This window comes from Athene cunicularia (assembly GCF_003259725.1).
Source record: "Athene cunicularia isolate RWA chromosome 5 unlocalized genomic scaffold, athCun1 chr5_part3, whole genome shotgun sequence".
NCBI classification, from domain to species: Eukaryota; Metazoa; Chordata; class Aves; order Strigiformes; family Strigidae; genus Athene; species Athene cunicularia.
The window spans coordinates 7823952-7845503 of NW_020799103.1; the positions used below are offsets into that span (position 1 = coordinate 7823952).

Below are 21552 nucleotides of genomic sequence, written 5' to 3' on the forward strand. Positions count from 1 at the left end.
CCGTCCGGTCCGTCCGTCCCTCCCTCTCTTCCTCCGCGCGTTTCTCGTCGGGGCCCGGTTCCCGCCTGAGTGTTTAATCCAACCCTCTTGCAGGTATCGACATCGCCAAGGGCAGAGGAGCCCGGTACCGGCTGGGTCCTGAGCTGGAAATCTGGTAAGAGCGCGGTGGTGGGGCTGGGCCGTCCCCGGTTAGTTACTGCAGGGCAGTCGGCAAGAAAATCAGCCGGGTAGTACTCGTGTAGTAGCCGTGTAGTACTGCCCAAAACATCACGTAAAGCATGCGGCTGGGAATGAAAAGAAAAACGTCGCTGCAGGCACAAGACCGGTTCTGTTGTCTCAGAAACGTGACCGAGAATTTTTGACCTATTTCACCGAGTCTTCCTGCTCCGGAGCTGCAGTGGTTTGAATTCTGCCAAGGCCCAGGCTGCTGCCTTGGGAAGGAATATCCCGGCAATGCCACGGGGCTTTAAATGCTGTCAGCAGGGATGATGGTGGCAGCGCCGCTTCAGCGTGTTCCGTATAAGTTACCTGTGTGGGTGAGGTCTTCCTCGTCTGAAGTAGTTCTGGTTCCTTGGCCTGGTGCTGATGTTGGCTGAATTTTTTGATTTCTTATGTTTTTATACGCAGTGGTTACGGCTGCTCAGATCACTATTATGAGTCTGACACACTCCTGCATTCGTTTCAAGTTCTGGCAAAGCTCTTGGAGTCTCCAGTTACTCAAGATATTATCTGTGATGTGGGAATGTAAGTTTTTTTGTGTATGTGTGATAAAGGGGTGGGTCTCTAGGAATGCTGCCTCTGCTCTGTGTCTGCAGAGTGAGGGCTCTGCCCCAAACTTTTAAACACATCTGAGGGACTGCACCACTTTAATTTTAATTACCGTCTCTAGGATGCGACATGCAAAACACTTTCTGAAAGATAATCCTTACAGAGATTTCTGGTGGTTGAGCCCTTCAGGAGAGAAATGGAATAATTACAGTGTTTTATTCAGAACCTTAATGATTGGGCCCTATTGCTGTAGTAAGCTTTTGGGTAAGGCCTTGTCTTACACGTAAGGCAAAGGGCTTTGTAAATTTATTCTCTTTCAGGAATATCAGGGCTAATGTATCTTGGTTTGACTGGCAAAGTCAGTAAGTTTAAGCAACATATATGTATGTCAAAATCATTGAAACCTTTGTAAGTCTCATGCTGACAGTGAACAGTGATAAATGATAACTGTAAGATTAACATATGTACACCTGCTTTTTTAGTATTTATAAATGCATAAAGCTAGCCTGACTTTCTGCTAACCTGGTAGTAGTAGTGTCATAGGGAGTCAGGTGTGATTAAATGAGCTCAACCAGGAGGATTTTTCTGGTCTGCTTGTGTTTCTCAGGCATGCCGTGATCTGGCGGTAGTTGATACATCCAAGACTGACAAAATGGTCAGTAACTCTGATTTTTGCAAACAGCTATTTGAATTAAGACCTTGGAAGCTAAAACTAGATGTTTAGTTTAATTCCCTTTAGTGATACAGGGTAGAAGTGTTGTCTTAAAAATATTTTTCTGCAGTAAAGTAGATTCTATAGCTGCTTAAAATTTCATTTGGTGAGCTTAGCCACTGGTAACATTCCTTATTACTTTCTCAGGCCTGTTCTGCACAGAAATGTTCGTTACAATTGTCGAGTGATCTTTTTAAATAAGTAAGTAGTTCTTTATGTATTTTGTGAGATGATACATTAGTGTATCCTTTCAGAGGCCTGTTTGGCCTTCAAGAAAGATGCAGCGATGGAGTTGTCTTCCTATCAGGCTAATGTTTTCCATGATCTCTTCTTCCTTTCTGAATTTGTAGAAACAAAATTTCCACTGCTTTCTGAAAGGCTCCAGAAAAAAAAAACCCTCTTAAGTCTGTAAATGGAAACTTTAAAAATTATTGTATGTAGTAGGTGTTTAAGGTATATCATAGTAGGAAAAAACCAAAGTTGGTATTAATCAATGTTTTTACTTAGCCTTGTTTGGCTGTACATCAGGGTTTAACTCACCCTTTCTGTTTTGTGTTATGTTTTAAGAAAAATTCTTCTCATCAGACCGAAAATATCATTGGCAAATGCAGGAAACTACAGGGAACTAAGATGGTTTACCCCATGGAACAAAGCAAGGTAGGCTGGCTACCCTTAGAATTGTGAGTAAAACCACAGTTTACCGTTTGCAGCCAAGGTGGAAGGATTGAAATCTCCATAGCAATCCATCAGTGCTGCCCCAGGGTGAGCAGCAGGACAGCCAGCTAAGCTGCATAATTGAAGCTCAATTAAAAAGCTTATTAAGGCCAAGTGAACGCTGAATTGTTGAGCTGGAAGGAAAAGTGTGGCTGAATGATCCTGCAACCAGTGTAGTAGTGTCACTATCCTTGTGCCTACTTTCTAACTACACACAGTTCAGGATTGGAAGAGCCTGTGTTGATCTGTTCAATTGCTGCATCCTGTTCAATATTAAATGAGAAAGCAGTGTGAAATGGATGAGCTCTGTCAGAACTTTAACAACTGCAGAGGAGGAAAGCTACAAACCTGCTGCACAAAATGCTCGAGGCTCATCTCTGATGCTGTGCACTCATCGTGTACTCAGAGAACATTCTGATTTGATGGTCTCAGTGAAGTACTTCTGAGAGAGCCCTGAGCATCTGTCCTAACCCCACTCAATTCCAGATGAGTTCTGCTTTACTCATGTAGTAACACTGCAAAAAGATAAACTTTTATTTGGTATTTGACGTCCATGGTGTGTTCTTTGTTATGCCTAGTTTACAGCTAGGATGGAGCATTGTTTACTGTGCATTTCTGAAGCAAAGTGGGATGTTGCTAGTTTATAATCTTAGCATTTTTCATAAATTTCACAGAAAGTATGAAGGTCCTCTTTTTTTTTTTTTTTAAACATCCACAACCCTGTACAACTGAAGTGCAATTTCTGTATTCAATGTTAGAAGGTGTCAGAATGTGGAGCTTAGAATCAGTTTTTATGCTGCAATTTACATAATGATGTATTCACAACCTATAAACCCACTTTAGGCATGTGGAGGAATATTTTCTACCCAGGATAATTCAGGAAGTGACTGGACAGGTAAGCTTGTAAAGGATTTTTTTTTTTCTTTTTAACTTTAGCATCTTCCAAAGTCGCAATTTAAATTAATAGAATTCGTGTCATAAAACTGTAGTATACCAAATTCTGCTGTCAGTCATGTTACAAATGCATAGGTTTCAGTATATAGTTCTCAGATATATTAAATAAGAGTGTAATTTAACCTTCTTTATGTTAGTATTTGGCAGCAAAACCCTTTCATTTTAAATTTGCCTTGTTTATATATAAAGGACTCTGAAGATTGTCTTATTTGCACAGTTCTGGTACTGAGTTTATCTGTGATTGAGACTAGAATTATGTGTTTTGAGGTGCAAAAATGCAAAAATTCAACAATCTCAATTCAGAAGGGTCTAACACTTAGGCTATTTCTTACTAAAGCCTGAGCATGATTCCTAGCAAAAGACGGTTTCTGTTTTGTAGACTGTTTATTTCATAAGCAGTTGTCCTGTCCTGAAGCAATGCACTAAATTTGAATGCTACTGAAATATCAGCTCAACTCAGAAATTTGCAGAGTTGTTTGGTTTTTTTTTTACTTCAACTTGGTATGAAATGAAGAAAAATGTAATGTGATACTCTTGTCACTCATTTTACAGGAGTATTGGATTTTATATATATATATATATATATATATATATACATATATTTAGATTTGTAGTTAACTTTTTGAATACAGTAGGTAATTCTATTATATGTGTGTAAAGATGTTCTTGTTTTTTCTCAGGAAACTGTTCCTTTTGGGGATGCAGTGCTAGCAACCAAAGATACCTGCCTAGGGGCAGAAATTTGTGAAGAACTCTGGGCACCAAACAGGTAAAGGAGAAGAAGAAATGAAAAGTAAATTAAAGCATAGCCTGGATCTGCCTGAAATAAATGTTTGAAAAAAGTTGCTTATTATTCTTCCAGGTAGTATATCTTTCAGAAAGTGCCAGTAAGCTGAAATATAATTAGGAGCAATAAATACGTCATGGGAAAGATTTCACTAGGTTAGATGCAGAGTGGCAACAGAAGTTTTAGGTATTTAAGCTAAGTTCATTTGAAACAGAAGGTAGGAGGGGGGAAATACAGAAAAGAAGTGGAATCAGAAAGGTGACCTGAGGAAACCAATGACAGAGAGCTATAGTGCTGCCATTCCAGATATTGTTCTGTTCAGCTTTTAGTTCAACCTAAGGTTGAAATGTCCTCTCTGGATTCATCCCTGTAACTTGATCTAGGGTCAGTGACAGTTTTTATCAAATTTGTCTAGCAATTACAGTCTTGTACTATTCCCACTTACTGTGCCTAGTCTGAAAAATTTGAGAGTATGTCTTTTTATTCTTTTATCTTTGGCTTTGACCAATTTCTCCAAAGCATTCCACTTAACAGACAAGTTTAGCTCTCTGATATTTGACAAGCTAGAGCATAGGCTTCTAGGCAACATCACTTAAAGATGTATCTTTTATTTTTTTTTTCCATTTAGCTCTTAGCTTAATCCTTCTGCTTTATTTTTTAACCAGCATCAGACAATGCATAAAGACAGTACAGAAGGAAAGAACAAAAGGTCACTAAGGGAAAGCAAAGCCTAGTGCCCTTAAGTAATATTTCCTGTTGTTATTTTAGTTCCTGTTACAATTTAAAGTTCTTCCCAACAACAAAGGAGATCCCATTCACAAAAGTCTGATGCCTGGTGGGGGTGGAGATACGGCTGCGTGAAAGCTGTTGTGGTTAACACCACAAAAAGCCAAAATGTTCCCAATGTTTTCCTAAATCTCCCAGTTACAGACATTTATTTCCTTGTAGCTGCAGGTGTGGTATGTTGCAGACAAAGATGTGATTTTTTTTCTTTAATTTTTAAAATTTCTTTTGACATTGGAAGAAGAAAGAAGCAGCAAGAGCCCTTTCCTTCTCATGGTTCTGTTTGCTTGTGCTTTTGGATTTACTGCGAGAGGAGAAAAATGCAACAACTGACCTTGCAAAAGTAACTCTATGTTGTTCTTTCAGACCAAAATTGTCTTGTTCTCTCTTTGAGACCCAGGCTTCTACAGAATAAAGTAGAAGGCATTTCATTTATAACAGAATGAGCAAAGGCCCTTCTGCTCTCTGCAGCCACTACTGGTCTGTGACAGAAGTCAGGCAATGCAAGGAGACAGACATTTTTGAGAGTCCTATCCCTGTTTGAGCTAAAACATGCAGAAAACTGACAATGACATGGATGTTTTTATTTGTCAGTGGTTTTAGATGATACCTGCAGTATTCATAGCATAATATTGCCAGCTGCATTTTTTTTTTCTCCTTTTTGCTTTGACAGCCCTCATATTGAAATGGGACTTGATGGTGTGGAAATTTTCACTAACTCTTCAGGGAGTCACCATGTGCTGCGGAAGGCTCACAGCCGGGTGGATTTGGTGAATTCTGCCACAGCGAAGGTATATGGTTTAAAAAAAAAATATTTTTTAGTTTTGCACTTCATGATTTTTTTTGTTTTTTTTTTTCAGAATGGTCTCCTCTCCTGTGACAGGACATAGCATGAGCGTGGGGGTCTTGACAGTCCTTGTTGTTAGTTTCTTGTTTTCTTACCTGTAATTACTTTCCCTGATTGAATCAGCTGTAGGGGAAGAGCTCTCTGACTGGGGCACTGTACTTCTTTGGGGCACCCTGCTATATATCATGCTCTCGTGTGAAGCACTGTAACTTGTTTCCAGCTCTGTGACCCCAGATGCCAAAGGCAGTTTGATTGCAGGTCAGCTCTGCCTGGTCTGTGGAGCAACATAGAAGAGAGGCCATTTGGTGTTCGCGTGGGCATAGGGGAGATACAGACCTACGTGTGTGTGGGGAGAACTCCCAGAAGAAACTTGTTATGGAAAGACATGGTTCTGCACTGGCATGCCGACTATACCATCTGCCTTTCACACACATGTGCAAGGAAGGGTCAGAATACCTTCAAATAGTTTGATAACTCACAGCTCTAGAGACTTATGCTCCAAAAATATATTTGATAGCCTTGATCTTAATTCTATTAAACAATGAAAAAAATATCACACTCGTATAATGGATAGAAAATAGTTAACCATAGTAACTGAATTCCAGTATTTGGAAGTATGAAATGTTGAATCCACTGCATACAGAGAATAACCAGCTTGAAAGGGTGTTGTTGAATGCACATTTTGCATAAAGAGCAGTCTGTGTCTGTGGTTTCGCCCTGTAGTTATCTGTGCCTAAAGTCTCCCGCCCTATGTTTTATGTACTGAGTTGTCAGCTCGTTGTCAGCTTGTAATTTGGTCAACAGAGGGGGTTTATTTTCCTGGCATGCATAAAACCATCCAAAAGTTTATTTCTTTTCCTTAAAATGACAGTTTCTTTCCCAATTCTTGTTCACATAGCAACATTGTGTTGGAGAAATATCAGTAATTATACCAGGAAGGGGAAATAGAAATCTGTGTTTAAACTTAATTTTTTTTCGCCCCCTGTCATCTTCTTACTTTAAAATACGTTCTATTTTTCGACTTATAAAGTTCTATTTTAAAGAAGAGATTTAGTTATTAGACTGTAGTCCTATCTAACAGTGATAGGGACTAAAACAAAGTAAGGAATGTATAGTACACTGAGAGATGTTTAATTTGTACAGCTGCTTTGACATTGTAATTTAAGATGATTTGGTTGTATTTAACAGTATCTGCTCTGTCCTCACATATCCAAACACAGCTTCTGTCATCATCTTGTTGCTTTTCTCAGTCTTAATTTGAATTTAAAACTTCAAAATTAGAAGTGCCACTCTTTCTGGTTGGGCTAAGGGAATGACTGTTGCTAAGAACAGAAGACTCCTGTCTTCTAACAGTGTGAAGGGGATAGACCTCACTTACTACATTTACTTAGGTAATTGCTTGTTCCTGTTGTGTATATCACAAGTACTTTTTCAAATGACAAGAGAGAGTCCCAGCTGTAAATCATTCGCAGTGTAAACACAGAGGAAGATTATAACAAGGACAGGAACAGAGAAATAACATTTTGTCTTTTAACATGCTGTCAGGTGCCATATTCTGAAAAGTAATTTTTTGTCTGCATGTTTGTTTTCCTCCCAGAATGGTGGAGTATATATTTTAGCTAACCAGAAAGGTTGTGATGGTGATCGTCTGTATTATGATGGCTGTGCCATGATTTCAATGAATGGAGAAACAGTTGCACAAGGATCCCAGTTTTCACTGGATGATGTGGTAAGGTATTCATGCTATAGCTGGTTACAGCTGAAATTAGTACGGCTACCTTTATGCTTAACACTTTCCAGACATTCCAGATTCTAGGTCCATATCTCTATACTAAAAAATATGTATTTTTACTATGCAGTCCAACTAGATCCAAGGTTTTTCCCAGTCAGTTTGCCCTGGCCTGATCTGCAGTAGCTCTTCCACTTTTAAGAGCAAGGAAGAGCTGTCACAGTGGAGGAACTTCATGAAAACCTTTGTGTGTGCAATCACTGTGTTTAGGAGAGACCCTGTTAGCTCATATTGCCTTCTTTAAGAAAAAAAGGGCAAAGATTGCAGTGTTCTAATTATGACACAGTTTGGTAGACAAAAGGTTTGATAGGTTGAGCTGTACTTCAAAAAGCCCCTTCTTATTAGTTTTGTCATCAAAGCAACTGATGGTGAACGTATTGTTCAGCCATCTGACAAGGGCTATAAATTTGTTGTAGATTGAGTGTCCTACTGTACCCAGCGAAGTGAGTCAGTAGTGCTTACTTTGTGGTGCGAGTAATTCAACCGAGTCAATGAATTCCTTCACAAGGAATGACTTGTGCAGTGAGCATGAAAATCTGAATTGAAAAAATTTGCATGTGTTCTTCCCCGACATTTTTTGTAGTCCAGGCCTGACAAACATTATTTATCTGTTTGTGTAGAATCAATGTAATGTTGAAAGCCTTTCCACAGGAGGTGCTGGTTGCCACTCTGGACTTGGAGGATGTTCGAAGTTACAGAGCAGAGATTTCATCTCGTAACTTAGCGGTAAGAATTCTTTATGGAGGTTGTGTTTGTAAATTCCGCCAAATTTGAATAGTTACTGAATTTAAAAAGGCTTTGCATGTCTTGATTTTCACAGTATTCTGTAGATCTGGTGTTTTATAGGTATATGCTACATTAAAATTGATGTCTTCCCAATTCTTCTGTATCGTTACTTAGGCAAGTAAAGTTAATCCTTATCCCAGGGTAAAAGTGAATTTTGCTCTGTCATGTTCTGATGATGTAGCTGTACCTACTTGTATGCCAATCCAGTGGAGACATCATAGTCCTGAGGAGGAGATCAGGTAAGCACATACTGAATCTGTTGCTTAAAAATTATTTTTGTTTAAAAAAAAAACCAAACCAAAAACTCAAACAAAAAAGAGAAACATACTTTCTTTACTTAAATATAAATAAGATCTTATCTCATTGGAAGACCACAGTAAATATGTTGACCTGCTTAAGTCTTACTCTATAACCCTCTTGGAATAAGCATATTTTGTAATTTCAGCCTTGGTCCTGCATGTTGGCTTTGGGACTATTTAAGACGCAGCAATCAGGTAAGAAAAACTGATTTTGTTCTTTGCTTTGGTGTACACATTTTTTTCTGTGCCATAGGAACAGTACATATTGCTGTCCTGTGCTGCTGTTAATGCAAAGTGATATTAGTTCAAGGTGTAGGGTTTGAGTTTTTCACTGGTAGCTCGTTCAGACTCAAAATCTGTATGCAATGTGTGACTTCAGTTTGGTCTTAAGACTTTTTATTTAAAAATCATGCTTTCTTTGAAAGCAGCAGTCAAGCTTACTGAATAAAGGAGATTTCTTTTTCTCTGAAACACTTTTTTCAGTAAGGACAATATTTTGATGGCATAGTAGAGATGTTTAAAATAAACAGAGTGACGTGAACTAGTAATTCAGTGTAATAGTGAAATATATGTGAAAAATTGAATCCTTTTTATTGGCTATCCTGTCTTACTAGAGGATAAAGACATACTGGAAGTTTTTCTAGCTGAAGGGTTTACATTGCCTATTGGTTTGATTATCCAGTTGATGAGAGTTTAAGAGGGTTTGATAGGTCTGGTCTGTTTGTTTTTCCCCAGCAGAATATAAGCAGACTTGAATAATGCCTGTGTAATTCTTTTACAGTATTATGTGTCTGAATGATACAATATATATTTTTCTAATTTTGCTATTTGGTACATCTTTCTTGCTCTATTTCAAGGCAGGATTTCTCCTACCTCTTAGTGGTGGAATTGACAGCTCTGCTACAGCTTGCATAGTATACTCTATGTGTCACCAGGTTTGCCTGGCAGTCAAGAATGGAAGTAAGTAGACGTGTGTGTCTGGCTAGCCGTGCTTACTACTGGTTATGGACCAGTTAATATTAGCTGGGTGCAATAGCTGCAACAGGTCATTAATGGTAGACTCTTACCCAGTTGTTCTGATGGAATCCTTTGTATCTTTTCAGAAGTTCCAGCAAAAATGTCCATGTTTCAGGTTCTTCGAACTGATGTAACAGTTTTCATTTCGGATTTAAGAATTGGATGTGGAACTTGGACTAGTCTCTGTCTAGAGTATCATTCAAAATCTTGGCTGATGTAGTGGTTTTGGAATTTCAATTTATCATGAGAATTTTCTCCTATTAAATTCAGCCCTACAAAACATGGTTAGGCACAGTTCAAGCTCTTAAACTGGCTTTAAGTAGACTATATGCATTTAGCAAAGCCGTTGTACTTATTGGATCATATTTTCTAGGAAGTTCCTTTAATGCATGGAACAAAAGGATTTAATATTTCCGTGTTCAAAATTAGGAGTAAAAATCAGCAATTCTTTCATTTGATATATGAAAATATGTTTGGGGAGTTAGATGATGGATTCATTTATTTGTGAGGGGCAGCGTAAAGCTTTATTAGAATACAAGAAACACAAGATAGTTGCATATCCTGGCTAGCAGGAGTGCAACAATTTCCACTCTTGTTCTATTTCTTTTGCTTTTTTCCTCAGATGCAGATGTGCTGGCTGATGCACGCAAGATTGTGAGCGATGAGACCTATGTCCCTGAGGATCCTCGAGAATTTTGCAGGCGTATCTTCACCACTTGCTATATGGCTAGTGAGAACTCCTCTCAGGATACTTGCAACAGGGCTAAACTTCTGGCTGAGCAAATAGGCAGGTACACATTGAGAAGTGGTGGGGGGAAAAAAAAAGATGTTCTGACAAAGACTTTCATATAAAACTTTAAACTCTAAAATGGGGAAAATAGGAGAGAAATAGTAGGTGTATTAAGTAGGAATATTACAGACCTTATTTTTTAAGTGTGTAAATTTGAGGCAAACTTGGAAACATTTGGTGAAGGACATGGAAATGTGGAAACACACCACGAAAGTGTTATTCTTTCCTAAGTTTCTTTATACCAGTTCTGAGATGGTAGCAGCCGTAAAACAACATTTGATGGGTGGGTTTTGCTCTTTTTTTTTTTTATTACTATTTTATACAGTCAGATTACACCACTTGAGTCACTTCTGCTTGAACTCTTCTCAGCTGTCACATCAGTCTGAACATAGATGCGGCTGTGAAAGCTATTGTGGGAATTTTCAGCATGGTGACAGGTCGAACTCCCCGTTTTTCTGTCTACGGAGGGAGCAGCAGAGAAAACCTGGCACTCCAGAATGTGCAGGTGTGTTTCATGTAGGCTGAATCAGGTCAGACCTGTTTGTTTGTTTTTTGAAAGAGTATAAAATAGTAAAGTAGCAAGGGGGGCCTTCACTGGCATTGCTGTGAAAACCTGAACATGTGGTGTGTCTGTGAAGGTTCATGGGCTTCCAGTAAATGCTTGTCTGCAGCAGAAATCTACAATCCCACATAAACTCAGGAGAAGACCAAGATAATTATTGCTTGTGACTTTTATAGGATGGTCAGGAAGAAATAGTACATGCCTGTATGCCATCAGTAGCACTGGTCTAGATGCTGTTTAGAAAAACATCCCAACAGAAAGTTGCCAGGTCAGGAGAATGAGCTGTGAAGTATTCTAATAGACAAATCTGACTCCAGTGGGATCGTGGCAGAACAAGACTCAAAAATATTGCCGATATATACTAGACTTTGCCTGGTGAACGTTAGCAGCCTTTAAAAGGCTCTTGTGTGAGGTATCAAGCTTATCCATTCCAGTTCCTAGATGTCCTCAGTTGTAGAAGGTAGAAATTTTTTTTACATCAGAAGGTATTAATCTTCATCAGGCTTATAAAATGCTACTCAAATATGCATTTCCAGTTATGCATTTTCATGGTGTCAGAACAGATTGGTGCTGTGCCTGGGTAGTGCTGGTACACATGTCCTGTAGAATCACAGAAAACAGCTGACTTATAGTCCCTGGCTCCAGTTGCATCTTTTGTTGATAGCTTTCTTAAAAGCTTCCAACCTAACCAGCAACTCTGTTTTAATTGTGGCTAAATGTTGATTGTTGTTTTTGTTAGCTAAGGATTTGATCCTTCTTCCCCTGCTGTTACTGATGAAATCCAGCTGTCTCCTCTGGCAGCAAACATTGAATCCTTTATCAGCTTTTAGCCAGTGGCATAGGTGTTAGTCACAGAGAAGTGTGGTGATTTACTTAACATCACACACAAGTGTGGCTAGGGCTGGAGGTTGAATCTCGGGTCTGTTTGGTAGGATTACCTTCCTTAGAAAAAGTTGAGTTTTGGAACAGGGACAAAGAGAACTTTTTAGAAATTTAATGTAAATAAATCCCTTTGTTACTCTATAAAAGGGATTGTTTATCTACATACTTCATCCCTCACAGATCCTTATCAGTGCTTGTAGAAAGTAGCAACTACTCCCCATTCAGCAATTCAGAGTAGAATGAACTTGCTCAGTACTGTAAGTCTGTGGCAGTAGTGGATACCAAACCCAGCTTTCTTACGTTTCCTATGGCATCTTCTCCCCAAGACCGTCCTTCTTGCAGTAACATCCCTCTTGGATTTCTTTCTTCATGGGTTTGTTTAGGGAATTGATAAATAAATGTGATTGGGGAGAAATTATTCTGCTTTGTAAATTTGCTTTGCAGGCCAGAATAAGAATGGTTGTTGCCTACCTGTTTGCTCAGCTGACACTGTGGACTCGTGGGGTGCCAGGGGGACTTCTGGTGCTAGGATCAGCCAATGTGGATGAAAGGTTGGTGAAAGAAATCTAAAACAGGGTGAACTGGGAACAAGACGCTGGGTTTCCTTGCAACTCTACTAAATCCCAGTATAGATTATTACTCAGAAGAGGTAACAAGCTAAGAATACACTGATAGCAGTGAAATTAATGAAAATAGTTGAATCATCCTGAATAGAAAATTGTATATTTTTTTTCAGAACTTTAGCTAAAGTACTGCCATAGTTTTCCAATAAAATGCTGTTCCTTCCTTAGCTGTTTTCATAGAGCTTGCCTGTGCAGTTACCAGGTTAATTTTCCAAGCTGTTATTTGTTGTATTTTTGAATTATTGTATTAGGAATTAAGTTGTGAACTTTGAGTTGAAAAGCAGATTTTTAAAATCTGGAGTACTGTTAATTAGAGCTGAATATTTGAAGATTAAAACAATCCCTGTAAGACTGTGGGGTTAAACCTCTAAAGCTGAGAGCAGTGTGTACTGATCCTATCAGCGTTTGGGGGTTTATTTTTTTTTTTTTTTTTTAATTGATCAGGACAATATTTTAGTTGTTTTGCATCAAATATATTACCTTAGCATGGGCAGTTTTGCAGTGTTTGATTGTTTAAAGTATCATCTTCCTCCTGCTGGCAGTTTCTTGGCTTGGACATAGCCCTGTTGCAGCTGAACATGTTTGCCACATTAAAAATATGCAGTCTATTTCTCCCTGTCTTTATACTATGTATATACTATATATGTATATAATCTATGATAGTATCAACTATTATATATTACACTAACTTTACATTATTTTTTACGATATAAAATTTTCTCTCTTGCTCAGTCTCCGGGGTTACTTGACAAAGTATGATTGCTCAAGTGCTGATATCAACCCAATTGGTGGAATCAGCAAGACTGATTTGAAGAACTTCATCCAATATTGCATTGAAAATTTTCAGCTCACGGCCCTCAGAAGGTGAGTAGTGAAGCAGTGGTACTTGGTGACTGTATTTGTATGGTCTTCATGGTTTGGTTTTTCTCTAATAACAGAGCTAAGCTGCAGTCATATTGCAAATGATAATAAAGAAAAGTTATCTGCCCGTCCCTCTGTTTTTAAGTCGTGGAATCATAGAATACAAGGTTAGAAGGGACCTCAAGGATCATTTGGTCCAACTTTTCTTGGTAAAAGTATAGTCTAGACAGGCTCAGCACCCTGTCCAGCTGAATCTTAACAGTCTCCAATGCTGGGGAATGCCTGTGTACGCTTACATGACATAAATGGCTGGGTGCTGAAAAGGCTGCCAGTCTTGGGAGTTCCTGTATGCAAACATTTGTGGTGTTAATTCCACCTAAGGAACTGTTTGAACCTGATGCTTTATGGTTTTGGTATAAACCATTGTTTTTTAAACCTGGAACAGCTTGTAAGTACCACTTACTTAGAGATACCTAGTTCTTTTGCAGCTTATGTCCTGAAAAAGTTTTGAATAAAGCAGTTGATTTTTAACAAACCAGACTGTTTTTGAACTAGTACACATGCAACTGGATAGAATTAATGTTTTTCTTTTTACCTTTTTCTTACAGTATCATGTCAGCTCCACCCACTGCGGAGTTAGAGCCCCTGGTGGATGGACAAGTGGCTCAAACTGATGAGGTAATGGGCAGTGACTTTAAAATGCTCTGGTAAGCCTTATCCCAAAATTTGGGTTTTTTGGTCCAATAAACTGTTGCTTGCTCTCGTATGTATCCATGCTTATTGACAAGCATGTTGTAAACAGTCTTAAAGCTGTTGACAAGGCACTAGTATCCCACACCAGCCTTATCTTTGTCGACAACAGTTTCCAAACCAGCAAATTACTTTTGAATTTATTTATATTTTGGGCACTTAGAAGGATGTGTGTTCTGAAATTAATTTAATTTTAAATTTTCTTAAAAGAGAGTCAGTCAGGGCCTTACTGCTATTAACAGGAGTGGTGGCAAAGCCCTTCCTCTTCTCCCCCTGCCCTTTTCTTTGCTATCCAGTTGGTTAAGAGAGGACTGGTGAGCCTAACAACTCCCTCTAAGGGCTGCTGGATGTTTAACTGTAGGATATATTGTCAAACACTTTATCATAAAGGAAAAGGTTGCTGAGCTAGAATTAGTGGTTTAGTGTTTTTCTCCATTTGTGCTTATTTTACTGATATATACTCTGTTTAAGCTACTGAGAAGCAAAAATGAATAAATCTTTCTCGGGAAGGAAATGTTTTCACTAGTCAAATCAAATACATTCATGGAAGGATTTTAAATCTTCAATTTCGGAGAGATTCCTTTTTTTTTTTTTTTTTTTTCTGCTCATAATATTACTATCTCTTTGTCTTTCTGATCATTGAAAATTTCATTTTGATGTTGCTTTGATTAAACTGGGTTATTGTAATTGCTGCATAAAACTTTTAATTTCCATTTGCATAGTTAAGATTTACAGTGACTTTCTGTGTATGTGATTTCAGGCAGATATGGGGATGACCTATGCAGAGCTCTCAATCTATGGCAAATTAAGAAAAATTGCAAAAGCTGGACCATACAGTATGTTCTGTAAGCTGATTAATATGTGGAAAGAAATTTGTACTCCAAGAGAGGTAATATTAAAATAAATAATCAAATATTGTAATGTCTTTGCCAAAATAGAGTATGTTTGGAGGAAGCTTGAGTAGAGTTCCTTTTAACTGAAAGGGATAGTTTAATTGTTTGGTTTTTAGAGATTATTCTACAGCTGTAGCTGAATATGCTGGAAAAACTGGTATGCATCTCTAATTAACGGAGCTTGTTGTCTCTGTTGCACTTTGTTAGAACAGTAATTCGGTAATTTGAAAACACTTACTTCAGAACTATACCTTCAGGGGAAAATTATTCTCTGAAATATACATGGCTAACTGCTCTTGAAGCCTCTGGTTATGTATTCTGAGACAGAAAATGGCTCTTGCTTTGAAAAAATACCTACAGTGAAGAGGTGTCTGCTTTGCTGCTACACAGTTCTTCCTTTCTTGTGCATAAAGGAAGAAGTTCAGATTATTGCCTGCATTGCACAAGCTAGGGCTTACTGTTAGATTCTTGCAAGGCACTTCCTCACTGGCAAATAATAGGCGCAGAGACCAAGGTGGTGTCTGAAAATGCTCTTAAATGCATCTTATAGGTAGGGTCATCCACAGTCATTCATACTAGTAGTGGTAGATTATGTAAATGTTAATGGAAAAAATGAATGTGTAAAGATAGAACACATTCTCAGCTAAACTTTTAAATACTAAGAATTTTCATCGGATTAAAAGCTATATTCTTTGTACACCAGGTGGCATCAAAGGTTAAGCATTTCTTCAGGATGTATTCCATTAACAGGCATAAAATGACCACCCTCACTCCTTCCTACCATGCTGAAAACTACAGTCCAGATGACAACCGGTTTGATCTGAGGCCTTTCCTTTATAACACCACATGGTCCTGGCAATTTAGGTGTATAGATGAACAGGTAAATGCCCTCTACTTCTTGTATGGTTTTATATTTAAAACCCTTACAGTGGGACAAGCCCAGTTCCAGTGAATCTCCAGAAAAAGACAGCTAGCATTTAGGGTAATAGTTTAAGACAGAAATAACTGTGACTGTTCTTTTCATGTAAATGTGAGTCTAAGAATTCTCTGGTTTCAGTGTAGGCTGGTTTGTTGTGTTAGGTGTTTTTTTTTTTTTCTTTACGTACAGCTTGTCATATTGCTAAGAAAGCAAAAAGAAGGAAAAAAATAAAGAAAAGAATATATATATACTAAAGCCAGAAAATAATAGGTGTACCCGTACTCATGAAGTCTTCCACTAATGAAGGGAACAAGCTTATGTGTTTCAGTTTCAGTTCAGGACCTGTCGGAAGGGATCTGTCTAATTGCAGGATTAAGACTTGACCTACCTCTTTGTGGGAAAAGCCAGTAAGAGGCAGCAATTCATTGTGAATGCTTCTCCCACCTGCTTCTACAGCAATTCCTTTTTTGAACCTTCAAGCCAGTTGACTCAGTTTGCTCAAATACAGCAACAGTAACGTTACAGTGCTTAGTTTGAGCACTGTGAGGTGTGTAGGGGCTCAAGAAACTATCAGAACTGTACTTAGCTTTTTGTAGTTTTTATTCACACCTTCAATGTTATTTTAATGCAATTTTCTTTTTTATGGCAAAATCGCTGGGCTGAAGAATTTTAGCACCTTGGAGTTTTTTCTGCCAGGGATTTTACACCTCAGTTGCTTTTAAGAATATGTTTATATATGTAATAAAATATTAATTCCCTCATCTGTGCAATGCCAGACATGCTGTAATAGTGTTTTATTACCTTGAAACCTAGGATAAAAGCTACCACGTGCAGTGTTTTTTTTTGTAGCTCTGTATGGTGGGTTTTTCTTCCATCATTTTGGACTTTTTCCCACTGACGTCTCGGACAAAAGTTCTTTTGGCCTCAGTGGGAGTTGGGTAAAATATTTTTGTAGGGTCTGGACCAAAATGTAATTATTTTATGCTTACAGTAAATGTGATTTAAGAACTTTTCATCATCCAGGATATTGTTACACTCTTTGACTAGATTTGTATGTTGTGCTGTGCAAGGGTATGAGCCATTGCAACTTAGTCCTGAAAACTGGGAGTCAAATTTGGGGAAGAATCTGTTATCTAGACAACAGATACTGATAACTCGTTGTTACAGATAGCTTTTTGCAAGACTGGAAAATAATGACTTGCAATAATGCAAGTCACATCTGCCCTACTGAAGAAAGGGAAGACTCTAAGAGTTTCCATTTACTGTGTATATTCAGCACAACTGTAATTCTGAAGACAATCATTCTCTAGGACAATGTCTCATTTATAATTATGCTCCTGGGACTTACTCTGCGCTTAAGTTTTTTCTGGCATAGTAGTAGGACTGTGAAAATAAGGCATAAATTCTAAATGACATAAACCCCACCTTTAGTTAGGTAATGGTAGGTTTTCCTGTAGGAGAGTCATGTTACAGCTTGAGCTCACTCGTGAAGGGAAACAGTTTGGGGTGCTAATGATAGAGAGATCTGTGGGATTTGTGGAAAGTACTTTCCTACTTTGGATGTTTGTAGTGTAATCAAGCCAGTTTAGTTATCCACTGTTTTGAGGGCAGAATTCCCTCTGTATTTGCTGCAGAAAGAACAGGGGTAAGAGAAAGTTGATACCATGTTTACTGGGAATTGTCAGATCTGCCCTTGGAGTCTAAAAGTCATTCAGCTCTACCTTGCTGAAGGTTCCACTTGGCTGATGAAATTCCTAGTGGTTTAGAGCAACCCGAGGAACTCCAGTAGCACTGTCTGTAGCTTCTACCTTTCAGTTACGTCTGAGGTGAAGGGTGTGTGGTCAGAGCATGCACTTTAACAATTTGTAGGTGCCAGAATGTTCACTGGGATTTTAATAGATGGCGTAATTTGAAGGAACTGTGACAGCTCAGAAGACAGCTGGCACCCCTACTCCCAAGGTATCTCCAGTATGTCTGCTGCTTTTTCCAGTGCTTACTGGTCATACCACAAGATCAGCTGCATTTGGTCAAACCAAACATTTATCAACCTGAGTATCTTTATGCCTCTCTTTCATGACCAGTAGCAGATGCTGAAGGAAGAACATAGCAACAAGGGATTTATAATAAGACCCTCTCTACATATCTCCATAGATTTGGGGAATGTAGAACTGAATTTTCCAGAGTAAGAGATAACATGTAGAATGTCATGTTTAGTTTGTGCTCTTGGTCTATTCTCCACAAGTTTGTAGAATCCTTTCTGAAACTATTTATATTGTTAGTCTTAACAGCACCTTAGCTTAATATAAGGCAATTCCTTTTAAGTTTTAAGAACAGTAAAGGTCAGTTTTATAAAATTGTATATGAGCACGAAAAGCATTTCCTGTGTTTTAATTATTCTAGGCTCTCTGTTAAGGGCAGAGTTCCAGGTTATGGCCTGATCTGATCTGATCTGACAGCTGTCACTCAAAGGGGCAGTGTTGTCTCCCTTCCTTTCTCTCCTGGCTTCTGAGATGGCTTTGGTGCTTGTCTTGCTCCTTGGCCAGCCAGATGAAGTCACCAAAAACTAGAAACAGACGGGAGCTTGCAGCTGGGGAGAGGTTAAGGGGGTAGATGGGAAGAAAGTTTGACCTTCTCTCTTGACTACAGCTAACACCCTTTTCAGCTCAGTTGTCCCCTAGAGCATATCCCAGTAAATCTGGGCTCTACACTGTTCTGTGATGTCTCCTGTCTTTTCAGGCTTCCATTAAATGCAGATTTATTTTTACTGTTGAATCGGTTTCCTTTTAATTTGCAGGTATCCAAGCTAGAAAAGAAGGAAGGAATTTCTCTTGTTGAAGATGTGGATTGATCTGCTGTGTTGTTTAACTGTGGTTATTAATTTGCTAAGTGGAAAGTTCAAAACTGGAGTATAGTGATAATGAGCAGAGCTGACCCATACAATTGTTGAGGTGACCATTATAAATGGTATTTGTTATCAAGTTTTTTGTTTGGTTTTTTTTTTGACTCCCCAGTTTGTTCTCAATATATTTAAACCATAGTTTGACTAAAGGAATCATTTATTAAGGATTTTCTTCAACTACTTGAGTTAATTGCCTTTAACTGAAAATATTTGGATGTCCATCAATCATAAATAAATGCAGGGCAGTCTTTTGTGAAAGTGAATACACATACAAATACTGCATTTGGTTCTTATAATTTGAATATGATTTTTGAGTAACATTCAGCTGAAAGTATAAAAATCTAATAACAGTTCTGGCATGTGCTGTTGAGGGGAAAAACTCGTTTTACTTTGCAATAAACTTGTAATTTTATAATGCTAGTTGACTCGGTTCTTATTTTACATGGTTTTCATTTACCCAGCATTGGCTATGTAGGCTGGCCCAATGTTTTGAATGGCCACATAAGGTCTAATTCAGCAAAGTATTGGAAGCATGTCTAACTTGAAGCAGATGGGTAATCTCTTTGTTACTAGAATCTAAATTAGAGTTCAGCTTCTTGTTTTACATCTATTTGCTGTGTAATTTGTGACAATTAACTTAAAAATCTTGGACTTAATTTTCTCCTAGAGGAGTAATACCTACTTCATCAGGATGTACAAGGATTGTTTAATAGTTATGGCGCTCCAAGATCCTCAGCTCTATGTTAAGGCTTTTGAATAAAGCTGGCATGGTGTTTGTTCCCTTCTGGCATTTTTGATGCGTAAGGATAACTTGGTGTACTCAAAAAAAAGTCTTCTGGTGCATGGGATCTTAAACAGAGAGGACACAAGTTTGGTACCTGTGCTGCTGTTATTCCTGTATCACCTGGAGCTGCCTGTCCAGGAGCTGTGATCTGTTAGCACTGGCCATGCCAGCAGTGAGTGGTTGGACTTGCCTATGTAATCCCTTTACTGTTAGAGTCAAGCTCGCTGGGTGTAAAACATCTGGAAGCAGAGTTAATACTGCAGAATGAAGAATAAAGCCACCTTCCTTTGAGCTCAATTAGTGTGTCACCCACCTTCCGCCTACTGTTTGCAAAAAGTTATTTTAACTTAATGACTTCATTGATCTTTTAAATGTCTCTAATGCTATGGAACAATAAAAAAGGTACAAGGATAGGCTTGTTCCTTCACTTGAGTCCTTTTTTTTGCTTGTTCATTTAATGTTTGGAATTTTCTGCTGCTTTTTAAAAATTTGATTTGAAAGGTGCACTTTTAATAGGGGAAATGAGAAATGCATTTCTGAGGTTCTGGCCAAACAATGCTGTAACTGTGACAGCCAGGGAGCTTAGACCAAGCAAGACTTTTGTTAAAGTGGTCATACATTGTGCTAATGGAAAATGTCTGCTAAAGGGCATGTTCTCCACATTTATTTTCCACAATCCAGAAAGATAGAGTTGATTCACTTGGAGTTAAAGGTGCTGCATTGTTCTTAGGTTTATTAAACAGCATTTAAATACATAACCGACTTACCTTAGTGGTACTTGCTGGTACTAAGAATGTTTATCTTCGTCTGATGGAAAACACCAGCTGAGAATTTTCTTCCTTCACACTCAGTTGGGTGGTTCTATTTCTTGTTCCAGCCAGAGGTGGTAGATGAATTTTGAACTGAAGCTCGGGAATCCATTTTTTTTTTTTTTTTTTTTTTTTTCTTCCTGAAGTTACTCTCTTTCCTGACAATCACAGAAGAGGAAAGAAGTAAGCATTTGCTTTAGTTCAAATAAAAAATAATAGCAAAAATATTACAATGTTTACATGTGCTCCCTGTTACTGTAGTTACCCTGAATCTTTTAGACACGTAGTGAAAGGACACTCGTGTTTCCTAGCAATGGCACTTACAGCATGTGTGCAAATTACATTTTATTTCTATTGGCTAGTGCTGAATACAGATTGTCCCTGCTAGCGCTGAATACAGACTGTACCAGCCCTCCCCTACTTTCCTTTTACTCTCCTGCAATGTTCACTGTACCTGGTCCATCTGATGCCTCTAGTTCAACTGTTACCAAAAATAACTCGAATTTTATCAGTGCTTTGCTGTGTACTGAGAAAGGGAAATAACATGTAGCTGCTGCTGTGCACATTTTACTAGTGATTACTATGATGGTAAAGGTGATGTCATGGAGTTTTCTTTTTTATCTTTTCCAGAAGGAAAGTTGTGCAGGTGAAGGCAAAAACTACCCCATTGCAATTAGAGATGGGATAAACTTATGTTTAGTGCCCAGCTTGGAGTACCAAAATGAGGGATTGGTAATGCTTTCCTGTTTATTGTTATGCTGCCATAGCTCCCAGAATGTGGCGGAAGAGTGTGTGGTTGTCAAATTCTCCTGACACCTACTCTTTTGAAATCGCAGCTTTAGAAAACTGAGCAATGTATGAAGGGGATCGTGTGGAAAGGGGTAGAGCAGCAGCAGTGAAGCATCTTTTGAGGAGTCAAAGCAGCAGAAGCTGAGTTCAGATGTGCTTCTGCGGTGACTGGGTGACTAAGTATAAATCCTTTTTTGCGACTAGGGATGTAAGTGATTGTGTGAACACAAGGAGGAAGCAATAATTTCTCTCCTGGGTGTTCTTTTCTCCATAACGCCCCGACCCCAGCTCCGCCCCGCCGCAGTGCTGGGCCGCAGCTCCCCCTCAGGCACTGCCTGGCGTAGAGGTCTGCTCCGCCGCGGACACCGAATTTGCCGCTGCCGTGAGGTAAAAAAAGCCGCAACTTCTCATGAGGGATATTTTTAAAAAATCGTAAAGGCCGCCTGGGATCTGCTCTCGAAGGTTCGGGTGAAGAACCCACGATTTTTAGTAGAGATTCGCCGTCACGCCTTTCCCCCCCCCCTCCTGTTTACAG

At 38.7% G+C, this 21552-nt stretch overlaps 2 protein-coding genes across 2 annotated transcripts in view; both read left to right on the forward strand.

The window, feature by feature from the left end:
• The window catches only part of NADSYN1 (NAD synthetase 1), a 20511-nt gene extending 662 nt beyond the window's left edge, over positions 1-19849 (forward strand). Inside the window, exons 2-21 of the mRNA XM_026850695.1 lie at positions 94-154; positions 628-744; positions 1628-1681; positions 2048-2137; positions 3038-3089; positions 3829-3917; positions 5392-5509; positions 7163-7294; positions 8006-8080; positions 8255-8379; positions 8586-8634; positions 9297-9399; positions 10079-10247; positions 10616-10751; positions 12135-12241; positions 13046-13177; positions 13783-13852; positions 14685-14813; positions 15521-15697; positions 18531-19849. Coding sequence (XP_026706496.1) covers positions 94-154; positions 628-744; positions 1628-1681; positions 2048-2137; positions 3038-3089; positions 3829-3917; positions 5392-5509; positions 7163-7294; positions 8006-8080; positions 8255-8379; positions 8586-8634; positions 9297-9399; positions 10079-10247; positions 10616-10751; positions 12135-12241; positions 13046-13177; positions 13783-13852; positions 14685-14813; positions 15521-15697; positions 18531-18584 — 2039 coding nt within the window. The 3' untranslated portion in view covers positions 18585-19849. The remainder of the gene's footprint in view (positions 1-93; positions 155-627; positions 745-1627; positions 1682-2047; positions 2138-3037; positions 3090-3828; positions 3918-5391; positions 5510-7162; positions 7295-8005; positions 8081-8254; positions 8380-8585; positions 8635-9296; positions 9400-10078; positions 10248-10615; positions 10752-12134; positions 12242-13045; positions 13178-13782; positions 13853-14684; positions 14814-15520; positions 15698-18530) is intronic.
• A 1232-nt stretch (positions 19850-21081) lies between these two features.
• The window catches only part of TPCN2 (two pore segment channel 2), a 32236-nt gene continuing 31765 nt past the window's right edge, over positions 21082-21552 (forward strand). Inside the window, exon 1 of the mRNA XM_026850696.1 lies at positions 21082-21109. Coding sequence (XP_026706497.1) covers positions 21082-21109 — 28 coding nt within the window. The remainder of the gene's footprint in view (positions 21110-21552) is intronic.